The sequence below is a fragment of the Scyliorhinus canicula genome, chromosome 1 (assembly GCF_902713615.1).
Source record: "Scyliorhinus canicula chromosome 1, sScyCan1.1, whole genome shotgun sequence".
Lineage (NCBI taxonomy): Eukaryota > Metazoa > Chordata > Chondrichthyes > Carcharhiniformes > Scyliorhinidae > Scyliorhinus > Scyliorhinus canicula.
The window spans coordinates 86,641,647-86,668,118 of record NC_052146.1 but is presented as its reverse complement, the minus strand read 5'-3'; the positions used below and the strand labels follow the sequence as shown (position 1 = coordinate 86,668,118).

Here is a 26,472-nt window from a genome sequence, read left to right as displayed (position 1 = left end):
TGAATCAAATATCATAATTATTTTGTGACGATCCAAGGAACATTTGCAAAAATCAGTTTGGGGATTTCCTGATTGATCTGAACATGTTTCTCACTCTCATTATTTGTCTCACTCAAATCTCTCTTTCGTCCGAAGCTCACGGTTTTAGTGTGGAGCTCAGGAAACTCAACAATGAAGTGAGTTTAATTTGGCTCTTTGGTTGGCAGCTACCCATGGTTCCTTTCAGCGAAACTGGCTGGGTTGCTGAGCACCTGGATAAAACAAACAGCAGCTTGCACTGTGCATGCTGTCATCAGTCATAGGTCAATCTGACATAGGAAGCTGAAAGTGCCATTAGGCTCCTGATTCTATGTGCAGTAGACTCAAGGCTGCAATGTCAGGCACACACCCGATAATTACTGGTCATCTCTAACCCAGAGCCTCTGCGCCAACAACATTCTGCATTTATTCAGAGCCTTAAAAGTGGTCAAATTCCCAGGATTCTTAGCAGTTTTTCTCACATAAAATAGGCACATAGTGAAAGAAGATTAATTCAGGAAGGTTGGTCAAAGCTTTTTCAAGAAGGTAGCTTTCAAGGAGACTCTTAAAAGAGGAGTGAGAGATGGAAAAGCTGAAAGGTTCAGGAAACTTCGGGCCCAGACAGCTGACAGCACAACTATCAACTGTGGGAAATGGGGGCAGCACCTCTCAGATTGGAATCATTTTTGCACCTGCAAAATGGGCACAGTACAATCCAGTTTTTAGGCCATAATCTAGACTGGCATCACAGTGAAGGTCTAAAAGACTGCTGCACTGTTGTCAGGACCTCCCAAACCCACTACCACTCCCAACTAGATGGGCAAGAGCAGCAGATACCTGGGAACACCAGCAGCTGCACCCTCAAAGTCACTCACTGATGCACGATCAATTGCACAAAGACGAGAGTGTGTGGCCTCCTACAGCAGCTGGCAAAATGGCTGCTGTACGGGGAGCACACATATTTATACTCCGCCTACTGAGCGGAACCAGCAGGCAGGGACTACCAACATACCTGTAGTACAGGGCTTTACCACACCTCTCCTAATATATACAACCGTGGTGATTACCACATTCACCCACCGTTAAAATTGAGTCCGGCGGGGGTGGCGGCGAACTATATACAGAACAAGTTTTAATATACAGAGGCAAAGAAAATGTTGGAGTCCAGTACAAGGTGCTTTAACAGTCCCGAACCAATTACAGGTTTAGCCGGTCCGGGGCCTTGATCTGACGTTGGGAGCGACGCAGTGGCGGCGGCGATTCCGGTGTCGGTCTGGTCCTCGGTGACTCCAGGAGCGTGCCGAAATCCTCCTCATCCTCGGGTGTGGGCATGGGGAGGCCTGATGGTCCCGGGGGGGGGGGGGGGGGGGGGGGGGGGGGGTGGCGGGGGGGGGCGCGGGGGGAGGGGAGGGTGGCGCCGGGCCGGAGGGGTGTGTGTGTGGAGAACCTGCTGGTGCCAGGTTCCTGAGAGAGACAGTATCCTGGCGGCCGTCGGGGTACACTATGTAGGCATACTGGGGGTTAGCGTGGAGTAACTGCACCCTTTCAACCAACGGGTCCGCCTTGTGGAGTCGTACATGCTTATGGAGGAGTATGGGTCCTGGAGCTGCAAGCCAAGTCGGGAGCGACACCCCGGATGTAGACTTCCTGGGGAAGGCAAAGAGACGTTCATGGGGTGCGTCGTTAGTCGCAGTGCATAGGAGCGACAGAATGGAGTGCAGTGCATCGGTAGGACCTCCTGCCAGCGGGTGGCCGGGAGATTTCTGGACCTTAGGGCCAGCTGGACAGCCCTCCAGGCCGCCCCGTTATCCCTCTCCACCTGCCCGTTTCCCTGGGGGTTATTGCTGGTTGTCCTGCTGGAGGCGATACCCCTGCTGAGCAGGAACTGACGCAGCTCATCGCTCATGAATGAGGATCCCTGTCGCTGTGGATGTAGGCGGGGAAGCCAAACAGAGTGAAGATGGTGTTGAGGGCTTTGCTGACAGAGGCAAATGTACTTTGAGACATCCCGTGCACCCTATCTTCCTTTCTCACGCGCAGCAGTAAGTAAATATAATTGTTAATAAGAAAATAATTAATTTCAAAATTCAGCTCATTTGTCTTTTTTTAGAAATACAGGTAATGAAGGAACATCCAATGTGTAACTTTGTTCCTCATTCTCTATACTTATCAGCAATGAGCATGTTTCCATTTTTAAATCATCTCGGCAAACCGAACACGGGCGACAATTGGACAGTTTGCAAGATCAGAACAAAATCTGATGTGATTATCAGAGGCCATTGATTTTTAAATGCACCGGTTTTGTTAAAAAATTAAAAATATAGTGAGGAAGGACACTACAGACACCCAATGGAATCAGGTGGTGAACAAATTAACCGATGATCTTGGTAGCAATTACGACAGAAAATTCTAAAAGAGGGCAAAAACTGAAGTCTTTTTTCCTGTCACCATAAAATATCCTGGCTGATTGCCAATCCCTCCTTGAGCCTCGTTAAAACACCTTGGCCAGGATTTTCTGTCCGGGCGCCGGGTCCGAGAATCGCGCCCCCCGTTGCCCCGATGTCGGCCTCCCTATTCTCCGGTGGCGTTTCTCGGGCGCCGGCGGGATCGCCGCCACGCTGGTTGGAGGCCGTTGACAGTGGCCCCCCTGGCGATTCTCAGAGCCCCGATGGGCCGAGTGGCCGATGAGTTTGGCCAAGTCCCCCTGGCGTGAATTACTCACCTCACACATGGCGAGACCTGGAAGGTAAGTTGTGGGGGCCGTCCTGGGGAGCGATCTGACCCGGGGGGGTGGCACGGTGGCCTGGCCCACAATCGGGGCCTATCGATCGGCGGGGGGGGGGGGGGCTGGTTCCATGGGGGCCTACTTTAATCTGCACGAGGCCCCAGTAGGGCTCCGCCATATTGCCCGGGGGCCGGCGCGGAGAAGGAAAGCCCTGAACACGTGCAGAAATACGCCGGCCATTCTGCGCATGTGCGAGATCAATGCCGGCTGTTCTGCGCATGCGTGCGATCACGCCGGCTGTTCAGCGCATGCGCGGACTCGCACGGGCTGTTCCCCGCTGGCTGGAGCAGTGGGGACGACTCCAGCGGCAACCTAGCCCCCTAGGGAGGTGAGAATTCCTCACTTTTGGTGGCCGTTGATGCCGGAGTCATTGGCGCTGGTTTTTCCGCCATTGTGTGGACATAGCTCCATTTTTAGAGATCCTGTCCCTCATTCCAGTCTGGCTCAGGAAAGAAGTGAAATAAAAACAGAAAATTCTGGAAAAACTCAGCAGGTTTGGCAGCAACTGTGGAGGGAGAAACAGTTAATGGGCAGAATGTTGAGGTTGCCATGGCTGCCCGCACGATTGGCGGCGAGGTCAGAAAACCTGATGATAATTGGGAAAAGCAATTCTTACCATGGAAATCACGGGCTGGATTCTCCAAACCCCGATGACGAAATCGCGTTCGGCGACGGTGCGGAGAATCCCTGATGACGACACAATCGAGGGCGGTGCCGCTTTCGCGATGATCCGCCCCCTGAAAAGCAGCATACTCTCGGAGTACTGCGCATGCCGTATTTACGGCCTGAGGCCATTGCCTGAGGCCAGCCCCGCGATGCTCCGTCCCCGACCGAGCGAGTTCTTGACGGATTGGAACTCTCACGGTCTCACCCGTCGGGATCTCAGCCTGTCGGCTGTGGACTCAGTCACCGCTGCCACAATTGGGGGAGGGCCGATCCGGTGGTGGGGGGTGGTGTATATTCGGGGCTCCGGGCACAGTGGGGGTGGGGCAGCCTGGGGCGCTCGACCAGCCGAAGGGAGGGCTATTTTTGCATTCGAGGTCCGCGGGCTGCTTCCGCCATGAAGCACAGCGTGGCCACTGCAGGCCGCCACCGTTCACATGCGCGGCCATGGACCCGGCAATGCCCCGGCCGTATCGGTAGCTCGAGCTGGGAGCTCTACGCTGCCTGGCTGCTAGCCCCCCACCCTGGAGAAGGGAATGGGTGGCCGTTTTGCACCAGTTTTCCTGGCATAAAACACCACCGTTTTCACGCCGGTGTGGGGACTTTGTCTCCCAAATGGAGAATCCAGCCCCACGTTTCTCAATTTTTCATGTCTCTCTCTGGTGACATTGCGAGATTCAATTTGAATTCATTGGTGTCGAAGATTTTAGTTTAAACGAGCAGCATGGTCGGCGCAGGCTTGGGGGGGGCGAAGGGCCTGTTCCTCTGCTGTACTTTTCTTTGTTCTTTGGTCCCAGACTATCAAATGAACCCGCTCAGGGAATGTTAAATATGGGGCGCGATTGTCCGACCCGCACGCCGGGTGGGAGAATCGCGGGAGTGCCGGGCGATTCACGCCAGCCGCCCTGGCACCCGCACACGATTCTCCCATCCCCCCCAAAATGACGTGTCTCATTTTGCGACAGGCCGCTCGGAGAATCGCCGCTCCGGTCGAGCGGCGATTCTCCGGCCCAGATGGGCAGAGCGGCCTGCCTAATCCGACCGATTCATGCCGGTGCCAACCACACCTGGTCGCTACCGGCATGAACAGTGCGCGACCGCTGCGTGTGGGGCCTGTGGAGGGGGGAGGGAGGATCGAGCACCAGGGGGGTGCTCAGGAGGGGTCTGGCCCGCGATCGTTGCCCACCAATCGTTGGGCCGGAGTCTCTGAAAGACGCACTCTTTTCCCTCCGCTGCCCCGCAAGATCACTCCTCCATGTCTTGCGGGGCGGCAGAGGGGAGGACGGCAACTGCGCATGCGTGGGTTGGCGCCGGCCAACCTGCGCATGCGTGGGTGACGTCATTTAGGCGCTGCCGGCTGCATCATTCAGGCGGCGCCGCTTTGACGCGGGCGTAATGGATGCGGCGCCGCTCCTAGCCCCCTGGGGATGGGAGAATAGGGGGCGAAGAGCGGCCTCCGACGCCGGAGTGAAACTCTCCGGTTTTCACTCCGGCGTCGGCACATTGTCTCCCTTTGGGAGAATCGCGCCTATGGTTTACAACAGGTTGGGCCAGGCGTGAGGCAGTCGAAGTGATCCCCCCGGGGTGGTAGGGGGACATGCCTGGCAGTGCCAGGGGTGGACCCTAGTGGGAGACCCATGGGGTGGTGCTTTGATGTGTAGTTGGTTGGGAGAAAGTAGAGATTGAGGGGGGGGGGGGGGGGGGGGCATGCTGGTGATGAATGTCAGGTGGAGTCGAGGGGGAGGATGCTGTTGCCGGGAATGAATGCCGCGAGTGGGGGTACAGCCCCCAAGACCTGTTATGTGGTGCTGGGGGCCATTGCATTGCAGCACTGTTTGGGGCGCCCTTTAAAGATGGCACCCCAATCTGTGTAGAGCCGGCTCCTGGCTCTAAGAGTCAGCACCCCACAAGAGTGAGGGCATTAATCACACCCACTTGTAGTGATCTGTACATCTGTACATACATCTGCACAGACACCAGGGACTACAGCACAGATGTAACAGCCACAGCATCACTAGAGGGCAGCATCAGAGATGGGTATAAAGGGTCCAGCCCAAGGGAGGATCCGCCTCTTTCAGAAGCACAGGGCTAGTGAGCAGCAGCACACAGAGACAGCTCAGCATAGGCAGCTTACCTTAGCTTCACTGGTCATACCTCTTGACTGTATTATATGTAGCTGAGCTCTGGAAACAGAACAAACCCACTGAACAAAGTGTTTGTGTTAACTGGAAGTCTACAATCTTTATTCAGATTTAGAGAATAACATGATACCAGGAGACATTTCAGAAAGCTAGCTAGATACCAGCAAGAGAAGAAAAACTTAAACCGGATATTCGACTGTGGAAGACTTTGCAGCAAATGGATCCTTGACGACTAATTGATTCGGTGCAACTTGTTGGAACTCCATGGCAGCTGGAAACAACCGGTAATTTAAGTTATAACTGGAAAATGTTTGAACACCTGTTCCAAATATTTATCACAGCTGCCTCTGACGCAATGAAAATAGCCCTACTACTCTCAACAGGAGGGCATGAAGCTAGAGAAATCTATAATTGCTTTAATTGCTTAGAAGGTGAGGACAACACCAAAGTAGAAGTAATACTCAACAAATTTGATGAATGCTGTAACAGTCAATCTGGTGAGATGCTGGAAAGATTTAACTCTTGTCAGAGAAACGGAGGGCCCATCTCTGATTTTATTACAAATCTCAAATTGATACCACAAGGCTGTGATTATGCTGATTTCAGAGACACTATGTTAAAGGATCAATTAATTTCTGGACTATCTGATAACATTTTGAGGAAAGAACTTTCACAAAATAAGTATCTAACTCTAGAAATCGCTTCACAAAAATGCCTTGCTTATGAACAAAAACAAAATCAATACTTTGAGTCTCTACAAACACAGAATCATCATTTAGAAAACAAAATTGGCAAAAATTGGCGCGATAACTCACCACAAGGCAGAGGCAAGGTTGAATCGGAGGAAGACGGAGGTTCTGAGCGGCAGCCACCTTGAGAAAGGAGCCGCACATGCTCAGTTGCGAAAAGAGCGCACAGTAGGGGAAACTCGGAGTGCGCATGGGCAATCGAGTCCTACGCATGACATAACAAACGTCATGACGTCAGAGGCCAGGACCATGCCCACTTAAAAGGGAAATGCACTAAAATTAACAAAAAGAAATTTAAAGCTGCAAAACCCAATTTTCTTACCTCAAAAGACAGGACAATGCCCGAACTTACACCAGCAGTTGAAAATAACTTTCACAACATCCTGGAACAAGCAGCTAGCACTGCCCTAGAAGATAATATGGTCCTTGTAGACTACGACTCAGACAAAGCTTTCCTCTTGGGAGATGGCTACCCCAGTACCAAATCCGAACCGCAACTAGAGGTGTTGTACCGTGAAGATCCCAACGATGAGTTCTTCAGATTGGGGAATGTTCAGCGCAGCATATATGAAATCCCAACACGTGAGTGCAGGATTATGCTGCAGCCTGATGCCAAGAAACAGAGAGTGGGCCACGCACCACGAAGGGTTCCAGCCTCCACACAAGAAGATGATTTCTTCATTGAACATGAAGAGAACGATCACAACTCCGAAACAAAACGCAATGATTTGTCAATCAAACAATACACATAATACTGCTCAGACATGACTGAGTTATTCAGAGATCCTGATCACAGAATCAGCAACACGGTTGAAAAGCTCAACACGACTCTTCTCATGGTAGAGGAATCCAATACCATGGTGCCATGGCAGATCGTCGATACATTGGATGACAGCAATACTCAAGACGAAGATGACGCCACACAGAGAGCACAGAATGACTCTGTTGAGAGAGCACAGATCGACTCTACAGCGAGAACACTGCACGACTCCACAAAGAGAGCGATGACAGACTCCACAGAGAGAGCAATGACAGACTCCACAGAGAGAGCAATGGCAGACTCCACAGAGAGCGATGAGAGACTCCACAGAGAGAGCGATGAAGGACTCCACAGAGCGAGCGATGAAAAACTTCACAAAGAGAGCGACACAAGCCTCCACAAAGAGAGCGACGCAAGTCCCCACAAAGAGAGTGACGCAAGCTTCCACAGACAGCTTGGTGACAGACTCAAAAATGGAAGCAAGCAAACGCTCAATAGCGAACGCCATGCATGAACAAGACCATGAAGATCTGTCAAGCTTATTTGAGCCACCAGAAGAAGACTATGAAAGTCTACTCAGCTCATTTAACCAACAAGAAGACACTGAATGTCTACGCACTGTATGTGAGACAAGTGACAAAGAAATCAAAATTTCCATACAGGATGTGCAGGATCACAGCGAGACTGACAGATCTCAGCTCGTCTGCACAGAAGCACTCAATAATCAGAGGCCGACTACTCCTGAGTCCAGAGAGACCACTTCAATAGAAATCCTGAAGATTTTGACTCCAGAAAAGGAGCATCACGACCCGCAACAACATGAAATCGTGAAGATTTTCATTCCAGAAAAGGAGCACAAAGAGATCAATGATGATTCAAGTGAACCAGAAATGACTCTAGAAGAGGAGCACCAAGGAAGCAAAGAAGAGGAATCGAATCCACCACACATGACTGATGTCACCAACATCAATGCAACATCAGATCATTCTCACAATTCTCAAGAAGAAACGCTAATGTAACAGATACCACAAAGGACACTGACACCAATAACTGTGACAATAATTCAAATCATCCATATGGCACACTCATTGAGCGCAACAAGAACAACAAAAACCGCAAGAAGCACAGCAGAAACAAGAACAACAACAGCAACAACAAAAACAACATGCAGCGCAACAAGAACGACAAAAGCAACAAGAAGCATCCCAGAAACAAGCATGACAAGAAAAAGAACAAGAATAAAAGCGAAAACAACGAAAACAGAATCAACAAGCGCGAAAACAAGAACAACAAGAACGACAACAGCAAGAACGCCAACGAAAACAACCAAGACAGAAACGACAAAAACGACACCAAGAACAACAATGAAAACAACAAAGACAGAAACGACAGAAACAACAACAATGAAACAACGACCTGTACAACATGGTACAACTCTGCACGTGAAGGACAATGCCATAGCACACTGCGAAACAATGACAAGACTACAAACATGCCATGGCATGATAAAGAATCTCACAAATTCACATATGCTCCTGAACAAACAAGCAAAACAGCTTTCACGAACGGTGACATACAGAATCAATACCACAAACACAGGAAAAAGTCGGGGTCAGACAACAGTGCAACACAGAATCACTACCTACAATTAAATGAAACAGGGGAAAAAGGTGCCCACGTCATTAAACGACTCATCAGCAAGGCAACCGAGTCACGTTCCAACATCAACCTAGCTCTGTTATCGTACCGAGCAACCCCATTGAGCTCAGGACTGTCGCCAGTGCAAATGATCTTCGGCAGAGACATCCGGACAACCCTACCGGCAATGCAATTTCGAGACCCCGGCAACGCACTGGTTCTCGACAAAATGCGGGCACTACGCTCCAGACAAAAACGATACTACGATCAACATGCGATCCCACTCAAGCCACTGACAATAGGTGACACCATCAGAATCAGGGACCCAGAAGGCGGATGGTCTGAGTCAGCCACGGTAATCAGGCAGGAGGCACCACGGTCCTACATTGTCAAATCGTCTGCGGGAGTACTTTTTCTCCGTAACCGCCGGGATCTATTAGAGATTCGAGCTACAACGCCAGTATTTCCCACACTGGACTTGACCGAGTTCATTTGTCCACAGGACGTTCCACGCCACACAACGCCAGACAGTACTCTTGATGACATCAAACCATCATCCCTACTACCACCGTTAAGACGCTCCAGCAGAAGCCGTAAGGCACCCGACCGGCTAGATTTGTAACGACACTTCAACACACGCACAAGACGAATATGGACATTTCTCACGATGGACTCATAACACAGTTAATTGTTTCTGTATTACTTTTATCATTTTCACAGTGTGCAGATTTGCATATTCTCACCACTTGTTATGTACAGTTTTCTTGAGGCCAGTCTAGAAAACATGTCAAATAAAAAGGCGGGGGGGTGATGTAGTGATCTGTACATCTGTACATACATCTGCATATACACCAGGTAACACAGCACAGATGTAACAGCCACAGCATCTCTAGAGGGTAGCATCAGAGACGGGTATAAAGGGTCCAGCCCAAGGGAGGATCTGCCTCTTTCAGAAGCACAGGGCTAGTGAGCAGCAGCAGACAGAGACAGCTCAGCATAGGCAGCTTACCTTAGCTTCACTGGTCATACCCTTGACTGTATTATATCTAGTTAAGCTCTGGAAACAGAACAAACCCACTGAATAAAGTGTTTGTGTTAACTGGAAGTCTACAATCTTTATTCAGACTTGGAGAATAATATACCACTCACTTCTTTTTGGCAAAGAGGCTCAAGGTTCAATGAGACAACTGGTTTGTAGAATAAGAGTTTTCTATGAGAGCCTGGCACTTTGTCAAATTTGGTAAGGTTCCTCCCAATGTTTCAAGTCTGTGTGACCCTTCTTCAGGGCTCCTGGAAAGAAGTGGCTGGATTTCCCATAAACCAAATTGAATGGGTGCTGACAAATAGTTTGATGTGGAGATGCCGGCGTTGGACTGGGGTGAGCACAGTAAGAAGTCTTACAACACCAGGTTAAAGTCCAACAGGTTTGTTTCAAATCACTAGCTTTGAGCACTGCTCCTTCCTCAGGTGAATGAAGAGGAACGTTCCAGAAACATATCTATAGACAAAGTCAAAGATGCAAGACAATACTTTGAATGTGTGCATTTGCAGGTAATTAAGTCTGTACAGATCCAGAGAGAGGGGCTTGAGACAATTCACACTTCTTTAACCTGGTATTACCCCTCTCTCTGGATCTATAAAGACTTAATTACCTGCAAATGAACGCATTCAAAGTATTGTCTTGCATCTTTGACTTTGTCTATATATATGTTTCTGGAACATACGACTTCATTCACCTGAGGAAGGAGCAGTGCTCCGAAAGCTAGTGATTTGAAACAAACCTGTTGGACTTTAACCTGGTGTTGTAAGACTTCTCACTGGACAAATAGTTTGCCAGCGCTGGTTATATGCTGATCAATTTAAATTATGGCCTAACCATGAAAGTGGGTCAAAGCTTCCGCAGCTATCCACACGTATAATTGCACTGCTGCATGCCTCCTCAATGTGCATCAACGATCAAAATTGATTCAGCATCTCACTGAGCTTAATACGCTCTCTAAATTCCTCACATTTTATAGAAATGCAAGTGTGTTGCTTTTTCCCCCGCATAGCCTGTTTAAAACACTCTGTAAATGTTTGAATAACGATTTCAAAATTTGTCTTCTAGATTGTTTTCAAATAATTCTCAAAACTTTTTGCAGGGGAACTGGTAGAAACTGAAGAAAAATATTCCATCAGTACAGATAACTGAATGACATATATGCATCCTGGAGTGTCGGTACCAACACATGTGCTCAGATTGCGCAATCCAAACTGAGCTCCGGACAAAACTATCAAGCCCAGGTTAGTCTTTTCAGAGTGGCTGAGGCCTTCAAGTAAAATTTTTTATAAGAATTCTCCATGGCAACACCTCTACCAATCAGAGGCATTTGACAACCAATTAACACTCTCTTCGCATGAGGTTTAAATTGTTGTTCCCTTTAAATTTCAATTGTGCTGATGCGAGCAAGACAGAAAGCTTCGACAACATTTCTTTTAGCAACAATATTCATGCTCTGTACTGCCAAATGGCTATTTGTAATCCTATTTAAAGCATTTTGAGTTTTATTTGGATCCTGGTAACTACATGGATAGCCATTGTGTTACAAGTTCAAGCAGACAAAAACCAACAATAAACGTGGACATAAGAATTTGTAATGATAAACAAATGGAGGCACAAAGTGTGACAAATGTGACAATAGAACATTCAGTTGTGCAGACAGGAAACGTGGGCACACATGAGATATTTACAAACTGGCAAATGGAATTTCAGATGCCTAAGCTTCATTCCTGAGGAATTGCCAAATCAAACTCTCCCAGGCATGCAGCTGTTTGTGTGATAAGGTCCTGATTTCAAGAAGGCAGACTACTAATGATAGATTAATGAGATACTTTGAGGATTTGTATATCATGATGGAATAGTGGTGCTTGTGTGTAGGATGATAGAGGTAAGGACATAAAGCGGCAATAGTGAAGAGAGTAGAGAGTACAGAGTGTGACATTAAGAGCAGAAGAAAGTGGAATGGTGTAAGGCAATGAACAGAGGAGGGAGCGGCACAGTGACACAGTGGTTAGCACTGCTGCCTCACAGCGCCAGGGACCCAGATTCAATTCTCGTCATGGGTCACTGTCTATGTGGAGTTTGTACGCTCTCTGCATGTCAGCTTTCCTCCGGGTACTCCTCCCACAATTCCTCCCACAGTCCAAAGATGTGCAAGTTAGGTGGATTGGCCATGATGAATTACCCCTTAGTATTGAAAAAGTTAGGTGGGGTCATTGGATTGCGGGTTGGTCCAGGCTCGATAAATCGAATGGCCTCCTTCTGCACTGTAGTGATTGTAATCGGGTGAAGGAGTGTTATATTTGTTGGGGCCTCGAGTAATGACTAGTTATGCAGAGAGTTTTGTGAAATTCTAGTTTAGAGTTTTTCCTAAGCAACCCTGGTCAAATTATTGAACTTTATCCCACATTGCAGCCATGTGCTGGTAAAGGCACTTGGTGCTGACTTACTGAGCAGGTTGGTGAGATTTTGGGCTGGATTTTCCATACCCCGACTCCGAAATCGCTTTCAGCGAAGGGGCGAAGAATCCAGTTTCCCCACACGAAATTGGGACAGGCTCCGGTTCCACGGTTCTCCATCCCCTGAAAAGCGTGCACCGATTATCCTCCGCCTCAGGCCATTGCCTGAGGCCCGTCCCGCCCCGACCGGCCAAATTCCCGATGGCATGAACCACTCATGGTCCTACCGTCCGTGATACCCGCATGGCGGCTGCGGACTCGGTCCGGGGCCGTCACAGTTGGGGTAGGGCCGATCGGAGGGCAGAGGGGGGGCCCTAATTCGGCTCGGGGTTTTTTTTGTGCAGCCGGTCCGGAGCGAGCGAGCGGCCGATTACAGGGAACTATTTCGGCAGTCCCCGTCCGTGGGCTGAGTCCGCCATAGAGCACGGCGCTGCTGCTGGAGGCTGCCGTGGTGCGCATGTGCAGCCTCTGACCCGGATGTGCAGGGGCCCATATTGGCAGCTGGAGCTGTGAGTTCCATGACAGCTGCCTGCTATCCCACTGCAAGGCTGTGAATCTGTAGCCTTTTGATGGCAGTTTTCCTGCCGTAAAAGACCACGGGTGGGATTCTCCGACCCCCCCCGCCGGGTCGGAGAATCACCGGGGGCGGCGTGAAACCCGCCCCGCCGCATCGACGCCAGCTGCTGAATTCTCCGCCGCCAGTTTTTGGGCGGGGGCGGGGATCGCGCCGGTCGGGGGCCGTTAGCAGCGGCCACTCCCGGCAATTCTCCAGACCCCGATGGGCCGAGCGGCCGCCTGTTTTCAGCCAGTCTCACCGGCGTGTATTAGACAAGGTCCATACCGGTGGGACCTGGCTTGGAGGACGGTTTGTGGAGTCCTCGTGGGTGCATCGGGGGATCCGGCCCCGGGGGGGGGGGGGGGACCCACACGGTGGCCTGGCCCATGATCGGGGTCCACCGATCTGCGATCGGGCCTGTGCCGTGGGGGCACTCTTTCCCTCCGCGCCGGCCACTGTAAGGCTCTGCGATAGCCGGCGCAGAGAAGAAACCCTCTGCACATGCGCAGGAAACACAGGAAATGGCGCTCCTGCGCATGTGCAAACTCGTGTCGGCCGGCGGAGGCCCTTTGGCGCCCATTGGCACGGCATCAACCACTCCAGCGCCGGCCTAGCCCCTGGAAGTGCAGAGAATTCCGCACCTTCCGGGCGGCCCGATGCTGGAGTGGTTCACGCCACTCTTTGGCGCCGCTACGGCCCGCCCCGCCGATTGAGGGAGAATCCCGGCCCACAGTTTTCATACGGCATGGGGACATAGTCCCTGAAACAGAGAATCCAGCTCAATCTTTCTGGTGCTTGATGCCAAGCTCCTGCTAACCTCCTTCAATAATACCTCCAATACTGCATCCAAAAAACAGGAGGACCTTTGAGAGTGTTGTCCCCTTAAAATGTGCAGGCTGCCTTTCGGGATTGCTGGTATTTGACAATTTGACAATTATTATGACTGCTGAATGTTATAAGATGGTTATGCTTTAAACTGCCTCCTTTAATTCAAGGCAAATGCAGCAACTGGGAGAGGAGGTGGAACATCATATAGGATCTGCCCAGGGAAAAACATATGACCTGTCTATTATGGAGTCAGAAACTCAAATTGAAACTTATTCAAAGTCAAATACAAATTTTAGCACCTTGACATAAAGAGGGAGGAAGATGTCATGTTGCTGCCCAGACTCTCAGATCGAGGGATTTGGGAGAGAAAACCAAAAGCAGGTGCTGCTATGCCAGGCAGAAGAAAAGGACCATCAACTGATGAAAATCGAACTCCTGTTAGACGAAACAAGCATTGTGGAGAGCTAAAAGCCAAGGTTTCACCCAAGAGTACATTTTTGTTGAAAGCACATTCCATGATACTCAGAAGGTTGAATGATCCAGGCTTTGTTTAAAACGACACTAGAAGATTCATCCTTGTGGGGTAGGGAGAAGAGCCCTCTTAAAGCCAGGAGGAACTTGTGATTTTTAAAGTAGATCACATTTCTACAAAGAATGTGGTGTGATGTATATACGTGGTGTAGGTTTTTTGTGTTAAGAAGTTAATAGGAAATCCTTTTCTGTTGTTTATTGTATTAGCTGACGACTATGTAGCGTTTAGGCAACGTTGATTTTTAGTTTGTTTGTTGCAATAAAACGCTTAAAACATGAAATTGTATTGTATGATTCTTTGCATAGGACATTGGGAAATTAATATGTCTTTTTAAATGTTATCTGTCTCCACGAGGACTGTAACACAATCTGCAATACAGCTAGCACTGGCACAGCTGCTATTTCACGATATTGAGGATTCCTGATCAATTTACTTTTTAGATCCATCCACACAGTCAGAGAAATGCCATCTGCAAAGTGTTTATTCTGATTCTCAAATGCAGACCCAAACAAATTTCCACTTTTCCTTCCAAAAATTCATAAATAGGACTGTTCTGGTATACCCAGTGCTTCAGCTTGTTTCTGCCTCACTGAACACATTTCTTCCTATCTTAACTCTATTTTTTCTCCCCTTCACCAGTCTCGTCCCATCTACATTTCTGATTTGCTTGATTCTCTACTTCATTTTACAATTTCAATTTCCTGGTCCTAACCATCTTCTCTTCATTATGGCCGTCCAATCCTTCTATACCTTCACCTCCACCAGGATGGCCTGAGGGCTCTCCGTTTCTTCCTTGAATGGAGACCTGAACAATCCTCATCCACCACCCCCCGGGTAAACTTGTGGTCTCACCTACAGTGGGGAGGCTAGATGCAGATCCTGTATTCAGTCAACACCTAGCTTTCTCAGCATGGACTGTTGAATAGCATTTAGGAACAGGGGCTTCTCTGAACTTTCTCCTACCTCACAGTGGCACATTTTTGAGCACTGCTGCCTCACAGCACTAGGGACCTGGGTGCAATCCTAGCTTTGGGTCACAGTCTATGTGGAGTTTGCACTTTCTCCCTGTGCATACACCTGGAATTTCCTCCAGGTTCTCCAGTTTCCTCCCACAGTTCAAAGATGTACAGTTTAGGTGGATTGGCCATGATCAATGCATTAGATGACAGGGATAGGGCAGTGGAGTGAGCCGAGTTTGGGTGCTCTTTCGTAGGGTTGGTGCAGATTCCCTGGGCCGCATGGCCCCCTTCTGCACTGCAGGGATTCTATGGATTCTGTGTCACAGGCATTGAAACTAATTGCAGCGCACATATTCTGGACCCAGTTGAGTTGAGTTAACTTGGCAGAATTTCCAAAGATTAAATCAGAAAATTTCCTGTGTTGTTCAGCTGGTTTCAAGAAATCCATTTATTTATATATATAATGTGAAAATGAATGTGATATAGCAGGAGTGTGACTGAGGGCTATTGTTGGCGGGTCTTGTAGTAGGTGAAGGGTCATCACAGGATGAAATGATAAAAATAATGTATAAATCACTGAAAGATGTTAGTGCTTCTTTTACCTCTTCAACACGAAATGCCTCCTCTTCAGGAATGACTTCATCTTCAACAATTTCAGCCACTCTCTGCAAAACATCAAAGTGATTGTCTAAACACAAGCCTGGCTGCTGGTTTTATTCCGTTAACCTTCACATTCACAGCATTCAACTCTTCGCGCAATTAAATCAAATCTCAAATTCAGGAATAACCTAAAGTCAAACATAATTTTCTTCAATTACCGATGTTATAAACATGAATTACTAAACACACCTAATACACTCTGCCTGCAGACAAAGTGACAGGTAAGTAGAAATTGCAGGTGCTTTGTTTTGATAATACTTTGGCAGTAAATTGTTTTCTGTCATTTTAATTTAGACTCAGTTACAAACGAAATTGAAAAGGTAATATACAGAAAGAGTAGAAGCGAGGCCTTTGGGAGGGTGAAGACCCACACTCTGATTGAGATATACAAGAGAGAAACTTGTTGTTCAGGTAAGCATGTCTGCCTGCTGCTCTAGTCCATGCAGGAACACATTCCCTTCCACCAGGGTATTTTATAAATGTGCAAGAATTAACCTTATAACACAGCGGGGATTTAATGTGGGCCAATTAGGTCTCCCAACACCCGACGTTGCTTCTGTGGGGGAGACTCAAAGTAATTCAGTGACTTAACTGGCAATGCTGGGCCTCCCACTAGATTTAGGACTCGAGAGCCACAAATTGTCAGCCAAATAGAGACTGGCAACTCCTATAAGACATAAGTCATAGGAGCAGAATTAGTCCACTCGGCCCATTGAGTCTGCTCTGCCATTCAATCATGGCTGATATTTTTCTCATCCCCATTCTCCTGCCTTCTCCCCATAATCCCTGATCCCCTTATTGATCAAAAACCTATCTATCTCTATTTTAGTGATTTGGCCTCCACAGCCTTCTGCGGCAAAGAGTTCCATAGATTCACCACCCTCTGGCTGAAAGAATTCTTCCTCATCTCTGTTTTAAAGATCGTCCCTTTAATCTGAGAGTGTGTCCTCTGCTTCCAGATTTTCCTTCAAGTGGAAACATTCTCTCCACATCCACTCTATCCAGGCCACACAGTATCTTCTAAGTTTCAATAAGATCCCCCCTCATCCTTCTAAACTCCAACGAGTACAGACCCAGAGTCCTCAACCGTTCCTCATACAACAAGCTTTTCATTCCAGGGATCATTCTCGTGAACCTTCTCTGGATCCTTTCCAAGGTCAGCACATCCGTCTTTTGATACGGGGCCTAAAACTGCTCACAATACTCAAAATGTGGTCTGACCAGAGCTTATATAGCCTCAGAAGTATATCGCTGGTCTTGTATTCTAGCCCTCTCGACATGAATGCTAACATTGCATTTGTCTTCCTAACTGCTGACTGAATCTGCACGTTAACCTTAAGAGAATCACAAAGTCCCTTTGTGCTTCTGATTTCCTAAGCCCATTTAGAAAATAGTCTGTGCCTCCATTTCTTCTTCCAAAGTGCATAATCTCACACTTTTTCACATTGTATTCCATCTGCCACGTCTTTGCCCACTCTCCTAGCCTGTCCAGTCCTTCTGAAGCCCGCCTGCTTCCTCAATACTACCTGCCCCTCTACAGATCTTTGTATCATCTGCAAACTTCAGTTCCTTCTTCCAGATCATTAATGTATATTGTGAAAAGTTGTGGTCCCAACATAGACCCCTGAGGCACACCACTAGTCGCCGGCTGCCATCCTGAAAAAGGCCCTTTTATCCCCACTCTCTGCCTTCTGCCAGTCAGCAAATCCTCTATCCATGCCAGGATCTTACCCTTAACAGCATGGGTTCTTAACTTATTTCACAGTCTCCTATGCGGCACCTTGTCAAAGGCCTTCTGGAAATCTAAATAAATCATGTCCACTGGTTCTCCTTTGTCTAGCTTCCTTGTTACTTCCTCAAAGAATTTATCGTGCACTTCCAAGTACTCCACGATCTCATCTTTAATAATGGACTCTAAAATCCACTGAAATTGGTGGCAGCTGTTGTCAACACTCCAAAGTGTTCAGCAAGGATTGTTGCTGCAAACCTTGGGCACAGGTGAGTGCAGGGACAGGGATTGTAGGGAGGGGGACACCAGAGAGAAAGGGGCAGGGGGTTGACTGCAATGTCAAGAGGTGGCTTTCAGCACCTCACCCCTTTCCCAAAGCTGGGCCCTTCGATCATGCACTGACTGTCCTGGAACGAGCAGCCCCCATCCAAAGGCTGGAACCTTTGAGGGGGTTTGGAGTATGCCGCCTATTTCATCCCTGAGTCACCAACTATCATTCACGTCACATAAGTGCCAGGCGATGACCATCTCCAAGAAAATAGAATCAAACCATCCCCCTTGACGTTCAATGGCATTACTATCACTGAATCTCCACAATCAACATCCTGGGGGTTACCATTGACCATAAACTGAACTGGACTAGCCATATAAATGCTTTGGAAATGAAAGCAAAATATACTCCCCATTTACCTGGATGATGCAGCTCCAACAACACTCAAGAAGGTCAACACCATCCAGGACCAGGCAGCCCACTTGATTGCTACTCCTTCCACAAACATTCACTCCCTCCACCACCAATAAACAGCAACATATTCCTTCTGTTATGGGCCAGGATTTAGAAAATTCCAAGATATACCATGGAGTTCACCTGATCTACAACTGTTTATTGATTTTGGTTATGATGAGCACAAGAACCTAGCTTTCAGGTGTTATTCAACAAAGTTCTTGGATGCTTTTAATCAAAAAACAAGCATTATTCTACGTTTGTATAAACACACAAAGTAAGAATCAACTACAAACATAAAGACCCTACACAGCTACAATAATCTATGTATAACCCTTAATAAATTCCCTCTTAACTGTTCCAATTCAATAACAAGATCCCATAAACCAAAAACCCCTTTTTTACCAAAACAGCAGGTAACTATAATAATTGGGTTTCTTCCTTGGAATCACTCTTTAAAATTGAAAATAGAGAGACAGGCCAAAATACTTCTTTGTCTGAGTCTACAACGAAAGTAAAACCCAGAGCCACAAACTAGCTCCAAATGCAAAGCGAAAGTAAAACCAACTCCCAGAGCTACAGCCCAGCTCCACCCACTCAATGACATCACTGAAGCCATGTGATAAGACAAAAACATTTCTTAAAGAGACACTCCCATGACATTTCACTCACTGGGTCAAAATCCAGTCACTTCACTCATAGGGTTGCTGGGTCAAAACCCTCCATAACAGCACTGTGGGTGTGCCTATGCCATGTGGATTGCAGCAGTTCAAGAAGGCAGCTCAGCACCACCTTCTCAAGGGCAATTAGGAATGGGTAACAAATGCAGGTCTAGCCAGCGATACCAACATCCCATGAATAAATTTTTAAAATTGCAGTGTGCTCAAGGATAATTGGAGGCAAGTGGTTCATTAATGGGTCTAATTAAGATCCCACCATGAGCGTGCAAGTTCTGGGCATCTGCCCCTTCCCACCTCTGACTTCACTGGAGGAGGTTTCCCACTGATGACAGACTGGCGTGTGGCCTCTCACACGAGTGCTTCCCCCATAATGGACTGGATAAAATTTCATCCCACACTTCTTAATGAAAATGGGGGCAATTTCCAGCCTGCGATCGCTGTCACAGAGAACGGTGACAAACGGAGAGACTCGGGAAAGGGAGGGATCGTGTTTCCTGATTTTCTCCACTCGTCAACGGCGATATCACGAGATTCACACCCACAAATTGCAGGAGCCTCATTTAAATAGATCTTAATCAATTTAAATATTATTAACAAGCCCCGTGTCACTTGATCCCATTCACTAAATATTAATACCTCGCCGATGTCACGCCATGTTGCAAGGTTTACAACAGCTTTGGAAAAAGGGGGAACAGTCGAGGGGATCATTCTGGGGTGCAAAAGTAAGTATAGCCCCAGGGAAGAGAGGCTGTGTTGTGAAGCAACAGTGCTAACCACTGTGCTACCGCAACATTATTTGTGTCCTCCTTTGTGAAGACAGAACCAAAGTATGTATTTTGTTGGTCGGCCATTTCTTTGTTCCCCATTATGCATTTCTCTGTTTCGGACCGTAAGGGACCTACATTTGTCTTCACCAATCTTTTTCTCCTCACTTAACTATAAAAACTTTTGGTCAGATTTTATATTTCCCGCAAGCTTCCTCTCATACTCTATTTTCTCCTTCTTAATCACTCTCTTGGTCCTCCTTAGCTGAATTTTAAACTGCTCCCAATCCTCAGGTCCATTGTTTGTTTTTGCCAATTTCTATGTTTCTCTCTTGGATCTAATACTGTCTCTGATTTCTCTTGTATGCCACCTTAGACACCTTTCCCATTTTACGTTTTGCACCAGACAGGGAAAAACAATTTTTGTAGTCACCCATGTGCTCCTTGAATGTTTGCCATTGCCTATCCACCGTCATCCCTTTAAGTAACATTTCCTAATCCATCATAGCCAACTCACACCTCGTATCATCGTCGTTTCCTTTATTCTGAGACCCTAGTCTCAGAATCAATTACACCACTCTCTATCTTGAAGAAAAATTCTTATTCAAAAATAATATGGTCACTCAACCCCACGGGGCTGCGCACAACTAGATTGCCAATGATGTCTTTCTCAATACCCCGTCTAAGGTGGCCTCGTCTCTAGTTGGTTCCTCGATATATTGATCCAGAAAACCATCCCGAATCCATACACATCAGGAATTCCTCCTCTACGATATTGTTACTAATTTAATTTGCCCAAACTATATGCAGTCTATGGGTAGGATTCTCCGTTCCCCAATGCCAATTTTGTAATCGGTGATTGGGCGGAGAATCCCTTTTTACAATGGAATTGGGGGTGGCACCTGTTTTTGTGCTCCGCCCGCCCGGCGTAATCAAGGCGCATACCGCACACCATTAGGACGGCTTCAGGACGTTAACGGAAGGTCTTCCCCGATGCTCCACCCCCGTTGGGCCAAGTTCCTGACTGCGTGGGGGACGTGTGGTCTCAGCAGCATGGCGGCTGCGGACTGTGTCCAGCGCCGACACAGTCAGGTGGGAGTCGTGCTGCTGGCCTGGGGGTCTTCGGCGAGGGCTGGCCAGGGGGCTGCTATCTGGCAGATTGGATCCACGCACGCCATGTTGTTCAATGTGACCGCTGCAGGTCATCGGCATACGCATGCTCGGCCGCGGACCAGGCAATTCTCTGGCTGTTTTTGCTGTGGAGGCTGAATGTTTTTATGTGGCGCGGCTGCTAGCCCCTCACCTGTTGGAAGATTGGGGCTGGGGCACCGCCGATTTTTTTTGTTGTCAACCGCCACTGATCCTCTGGATATAGCCTGAAAATCGGAGAATCCAGCTCTATATCTTTTCAGGACAGGACAGGAGTTTATGTTGAATTGCTACATTACATTACAACATCTAATTATGACATCTGAAGGTGTTGAAACATTTTACGTATACTTGTTAGAATGTTCTCCACTCCTCAGCAGATTTCCACCAGTGGCCTGAACTCTGCAAGGAGATGCTTTTTCAACGGGCTTCCTAAGCCCACACCAGCATACAAAAAACATTGGTGATGAATTAAAAATTTTTTGTGCTCCTCACAATGGGACCCCGGCCTCGGAAGAGGCGCCTATCTGTTTAACACAGCCTTTCCGACCTATTTAAAGTTCACAGGAAAATTACATGGGGTCGGGAAGGCACAGGGAAATTGTGTTTCTTGCGGAAACATTTAGGTTATGCATTTTCCAAGCCGCCTCCACGATGAGGCAATAACTCAGTTCCATGTCTCACATTTGTACCATTTAAAGTTACTGTGGTTACAAGGAAAATCTGCCCCTCAGGTTCCCACCACCACCCGACCCACAGATAAATGGGTAATTGTTCCAACAGTGAGGTAACTATTGAAAATTAACTTTGAATAATACTGTACCTAAAATCATTTCCCACCTTATCGATCGGCAGTTCCACCTTGGTGTTTTCATCATCAGGAATTTCCTGTGCTCCTTGTAGCTCAGCTCGTCTTTCATTCACTTTAAAAACACTTCTGTCTTCTGGTGGATAGAAAGTTTATTAAATTGACTGCAGCAGTGAATGAAAGAAAGTATGAGAGTATTTCAGAGAGAATACGAACAACAAGCAACATTATTCCAGTCAGTTCACCATTAAAACCCCTGGAATTTAGCAAAACATTAGTAATTCCTACCAACACCTCTATCTATTGGAATCATTCCAGGACATGTCGAGCTGGATGGTGCCAATCATATTAACCATATCAACTGGAACATTTTGGTAGATTCCAGGCAGGCTTAAATCCGACTCAACTGTAAATAGAATGATCATTGAAGCGGTTGATGTATTTTCTCTCCTTCTATGCTGATGTGTTATCTGTGTTGGTCTGACATCGACTGCAACTGGACGCAGTAAAACGAGAAACAGGCTTCCGACACAGGAGATGGTCCAACACTGTTTTATTAAACCAGTTGATTGCTGTTCATAGTCTACTGTGGGTTGACACTCTATTAACCTAACTGATAACCTCCTACTGGCTTGACCAGACTAGCTCTCTACCACATGGTGATGATGTTCATTGGCCTCTGCACTGCGACTATCTCCCTAGCCGTGTCCTGTGAGAGAGGGAGAGCCTTAATGCCCTGTGGCCTTTATAGTGGTGGTGTCCTGTCTGGTGATTGGTTGTTCTGTGTCGTATTTGTTCATTGGTTATCCTGTGTGTCAATCACTGCCTGTCTGCATCTCATGATATACATGAGTGGATAATATGACAATGCCATGGTCCCACTGCCCAAACTTTATTCATCATGTGAAATATGTTGAGATCTTTTGACATAATGAAGCATTTTATTATGTGTAAGGTTAATCCATAGAATCCATAGAAACCCTACAGTGCAGGAGGGGGCCATACAGCCTATCGGGTCTGAAAGAGCACCCTACCTGGACTTACTCCCCCGCCCTATCCCCGTAATCCCACCTAGCCTTTGGCACTAAGGGATAATTTGTCAAGGCCAATCCACCTAACCTGAACATCTTTGGACTGTAGGAGGAAACCGGAACACCCGGAGGAAGTCCACCCAGACGTGGGGAGAACGTGCAAACTCCACACAGTCACCCAAGGCCAGAATTGAAGCTGGGTCCCGGCCGTTGTGAAGCAAGTTAGCCCATCTCAGACAACATATCAGAGGGACAAACAGGACTTGAAACCTGATTCAGATAAATGAAGAGTTGAAAAATATACTACCAGAGTTTTTAATTTTCCATAGTCAGTGGTTTGATTAATCAGTTTTCAGACAAGGTATATTAGGAAAATTAACAAAAAGCAGAATCAAAATATATTCAAAATCTGAGCATTTTCAATGAGAAACATGTACTTAAGCAGTCTTTCATTTCTGTCATTGTATTTAGCTTGCAGCAAGGTTAACTACCTGGTTAGATATTTCAACATAGATTGACATATTTCCCTATTTCCCTTAAATAGATGGCAGGCTCAGATACATCAGCCTGATGCACTGTGTGAAGTGATTCTGACAGATGGAGCCCTAGTTAATGGAAGTGATGGGGTTCCTGCCTGCTGGCTGAAGAGCCACCAAGGGTCCTGTGTTGGCTCCTATTTGGAAGGCCATGCCGTATTAAGTGCCAATCAGTAGTGAGGGGGGTGGGAGGGGGGGATTGATGGGATTGGTGGGATTTGGGGTGGGATTTGCAGCTGGGAGGCGAGTTGGATTTGAGTGAGGTGGGGTCTGGAATCTGGAGGTGGGTAGGGAATGGGCCTGAAGGGGGCAGGAACTTGCCTGGGGTTGGGAGTGGGTCAGGGAACAAGGCAACTGCTTGGAGGTGACCTCTGGGTGGCAGTCAGAGGTTGGGGGGCAGCCATTTCCCACACACGCTTTGATAACATTTCAGCCTACCTGGCTTCAGCTGCAGCCATGGGCTGCCCTGAAGAGCATACCCCACTCCCCTACCTATCTCTCAGTCATGAGCTGACTTTTAAGGGCATTCTTCTGCTTAAATTCTGAAGTTGGAGAGAGGTTGGCCAAGATTTTCTACCTCCATTTTCAGCGGATGGGAATGGTGCTGGTATTGGAAAATCCAACAGGAGTCCCAGTACGGATTTGACACCAGCGGGATTTTCTCACTGGATCGTGCCTTCCCACCAATGGCATAATGCCATTCTCATACATTTTAATCTGATTAACATACTTCCCTGCTCTATTATTCCCCACGTTAAGATGCCACTCCCCCCCCCCCCCCCCCCCCCTTCGCCGATGTGATATCACATTGGCGAGGTTTACAGCAGCTTCTGTAAAATACGAACCTGGCAAATGGTCCTCGCTGGGGGGTGCACGAGAGAGTACAGCCCCAGCGAGGTGAGGGTTATGTGAGCAGTATCCTGGTACTGGCCTAGGACAGTGCTGGGGTCAGTGCTGGGCAGTGTCGGGGGGGGGGGGGGGGGGGGCAGTCGACCTATTGGCACAACCACACTATTTACAAGCCCAACCTGTCCCATATGCTTAACGGTCCATGGTGTTTGCAGAATTGGACCATCTCGAGGACCTGAAGATAATCCGCCCTATCCAATTTTCAGACTGGGTGGTGCCAGTCATGCCAGTTATGAAACTCTCTGTTTCACTACTCTGTCCCTCACATTAAAGAATTTGCATGCCGAACTCAATCATCACCCCCTCCATTTTATAGACTGCCTGCCAGTCACAGCGTCCTGTATCCGCGGTTGGACTCAATCAGACCCGCAGCTGTCCCTAGTGCAACATATTATCCTATCTGGGGCCCAGCACCGCGACTTACCAGTGGTGCACACCAACAAGATCCCCAAATTAAACATAGAGACGGGGTCATCCTATGGGAGACATGCTCGGTGGTTCCTGAGCATGGACGCGAGCCATGTTTGTGGACCTTCACAACGGGTACCCGGGAGTGTCCAGAATGAAGATGCTGGCCCGCAGCTATGAATGGTGGTCAGGTATTGATGTGGACATCAAGAAGTTTGCCTAGCATTGTGTGGAGTACCAAAAGCACCAGAAACTGCCACCGGGGGCGCCGCTCACCCATGGTTATGGTCGGGCTGTCCTTGGTCCCGCCTCCAAATTGATTTTGCGGGCCCATTCCAGGGAGAAATGTTTCTCATCATCATGGACACCCAAATCAAAGTGCATGGAGGTCCATAAAATGCAGGCAACGACAGCTTGGGTCACCATAGCAAGACTGCGCCTATCCTTCAGCACACTGTGCCCACGGGGCGGGGGGCGGGGGGCGGGTTTTGGACAATGGAACGGCTTTTGCTGGTGCGGAGTTTGGGGCGTTCATGGCCGTGAATGGCATTCGACATGTGTGTACCGCCCTATATCACCTAGCGTGAAATGGATTAGCGGAGCGGACGGTCCAGACTTTTAAACTTGGAATGAAGCAAAAGACAGCAGGTTCCTGGGAGACTTGGCTGGCATGATTCCTCTTCCGGGGTCGCTTCGGCCAAATTACTGATGTGTCATCACCTCCGCCCCCAGTTGAGTTCAATTATCCCTGATATTGATGGGAAGATCCACCAGGACAGGACTGAGGCTGACACAGGACAAGGTATGCCTTTGTGCACATTCGCCCTCGGGGATCGGTGCACGTGCGGAACGTTTGCGAATGTGCCGCGTGGATCCCTGACATCGTCTTGGCCCAGACTGGACCATATTGGGTGCGGGCCCAAGGACGTGAATCAAATCGACGTGTGGATCATCTCTGCAGCCGCATTCTGCCAACCCGGATCCAGTCCTGATGTCCCTGCTTGGGACCGTCCACCGCTTGTATTGCCGTCTCCGACTAGTTGTCACTGTTGCCCCAGTTGTGCCAGTCATAAAGAAACCTGATTTCGGATGTCGAGGATGCTGAGATGCTAGAAGAGGTCCAGCCCAGCTCTGATTCCGACTCAGATATAGACCTGCTGCCACCGCTGGAGCCTATCACACTGACCCCGTGGCTGCCTCGTGTTCATCGGCCCCGCCCAGCACTCAGCGCAAATAGGCCGCTCCCAGGTTTGCTACATGACTCTGGATGTCGCCACGGGTGAAGAAAACGATGGGTTTCCTTGGAGCCATCCATGGAAATGGATGTTTCCACGGACTTGGAGTGGGAGGGGTGTTTCGACCCCCGTGGAAGTCACAGTATAAGGACTATCAGACCCCCCGTAACCTCCACAGAATATGAACTTCCCCAGTAACAGGGGCTGGGGTTTTCCCCTTAACAAGGTGAAACCTCACTAGTATATAAACCCCAGCCTGGGTGCAGGTTGGGGAGGGAGATTTTTCGGGGAGTGGACGTTATTGTAGATCGAAATAAACCCAGGGCAGCATTCTCAGGTCTCTGATGCCGGAATCGCGTTCGGCCGGAGAATCCACGTTGGCATCGCATTTGCAATGCTCCGCCCCCTCCAAAACGGCATACTCTAGGAGTACGCTGCACGCCGTATGGACAGTCTCAGGACGTTGCCCGAGGCCCTCCCCACGATGCTCCGCCCCTGACGGGCCGAGTTCCCGACAGCGCGGGTCTCTCATAATATTTTTTTGCAGGAACTCGGCCTGGTGGCTACGGACTGAGTCCAGCACCACCTCAGTCGGGTGAGGCCGATCCTCGGGCAGGGGGGCTTTGGCAGGGATTGGAGGCACTGGTGGGGGTTGGCGAGCCTGGCCAAAGGGGGGCACTATTTGGCAGGTCAGGCCCATGTGCGGCCAGCA

At 48.4% G+C, this 26,472-nt stretch overlaps 1 protein-coding gene across 2 annotated transcripts in view; it reads right to left on the bottom strand.

Moving 5' to 3' along the window:
• dcdc2b (doublecortin domain containing 2B) overlaps nt 1-26,472 on the bottom strand; it is a 139,931-nt gene that overhangs the window by 10,076 nt on the left and 103,383 nt on the right. For both annotated transcript variants that reach the window (XM_038794814.1, XM_038794823.1), the window contains exons 9-10: nt 21,674-21,777; nt 15,730-15,792 (exon numbers count right to left, since the gene is read on the bottom strand). In XM_038794814.1, coding sequence (XP_038650742.1) covers nt 15,730-15,792; nt 21,674-21,777 — 167 coding nt within the window. The remainder of the gene's footprint in view (nt 1-15,729; nt 15,793-21,673; nt 21,778-26,472) is intronic.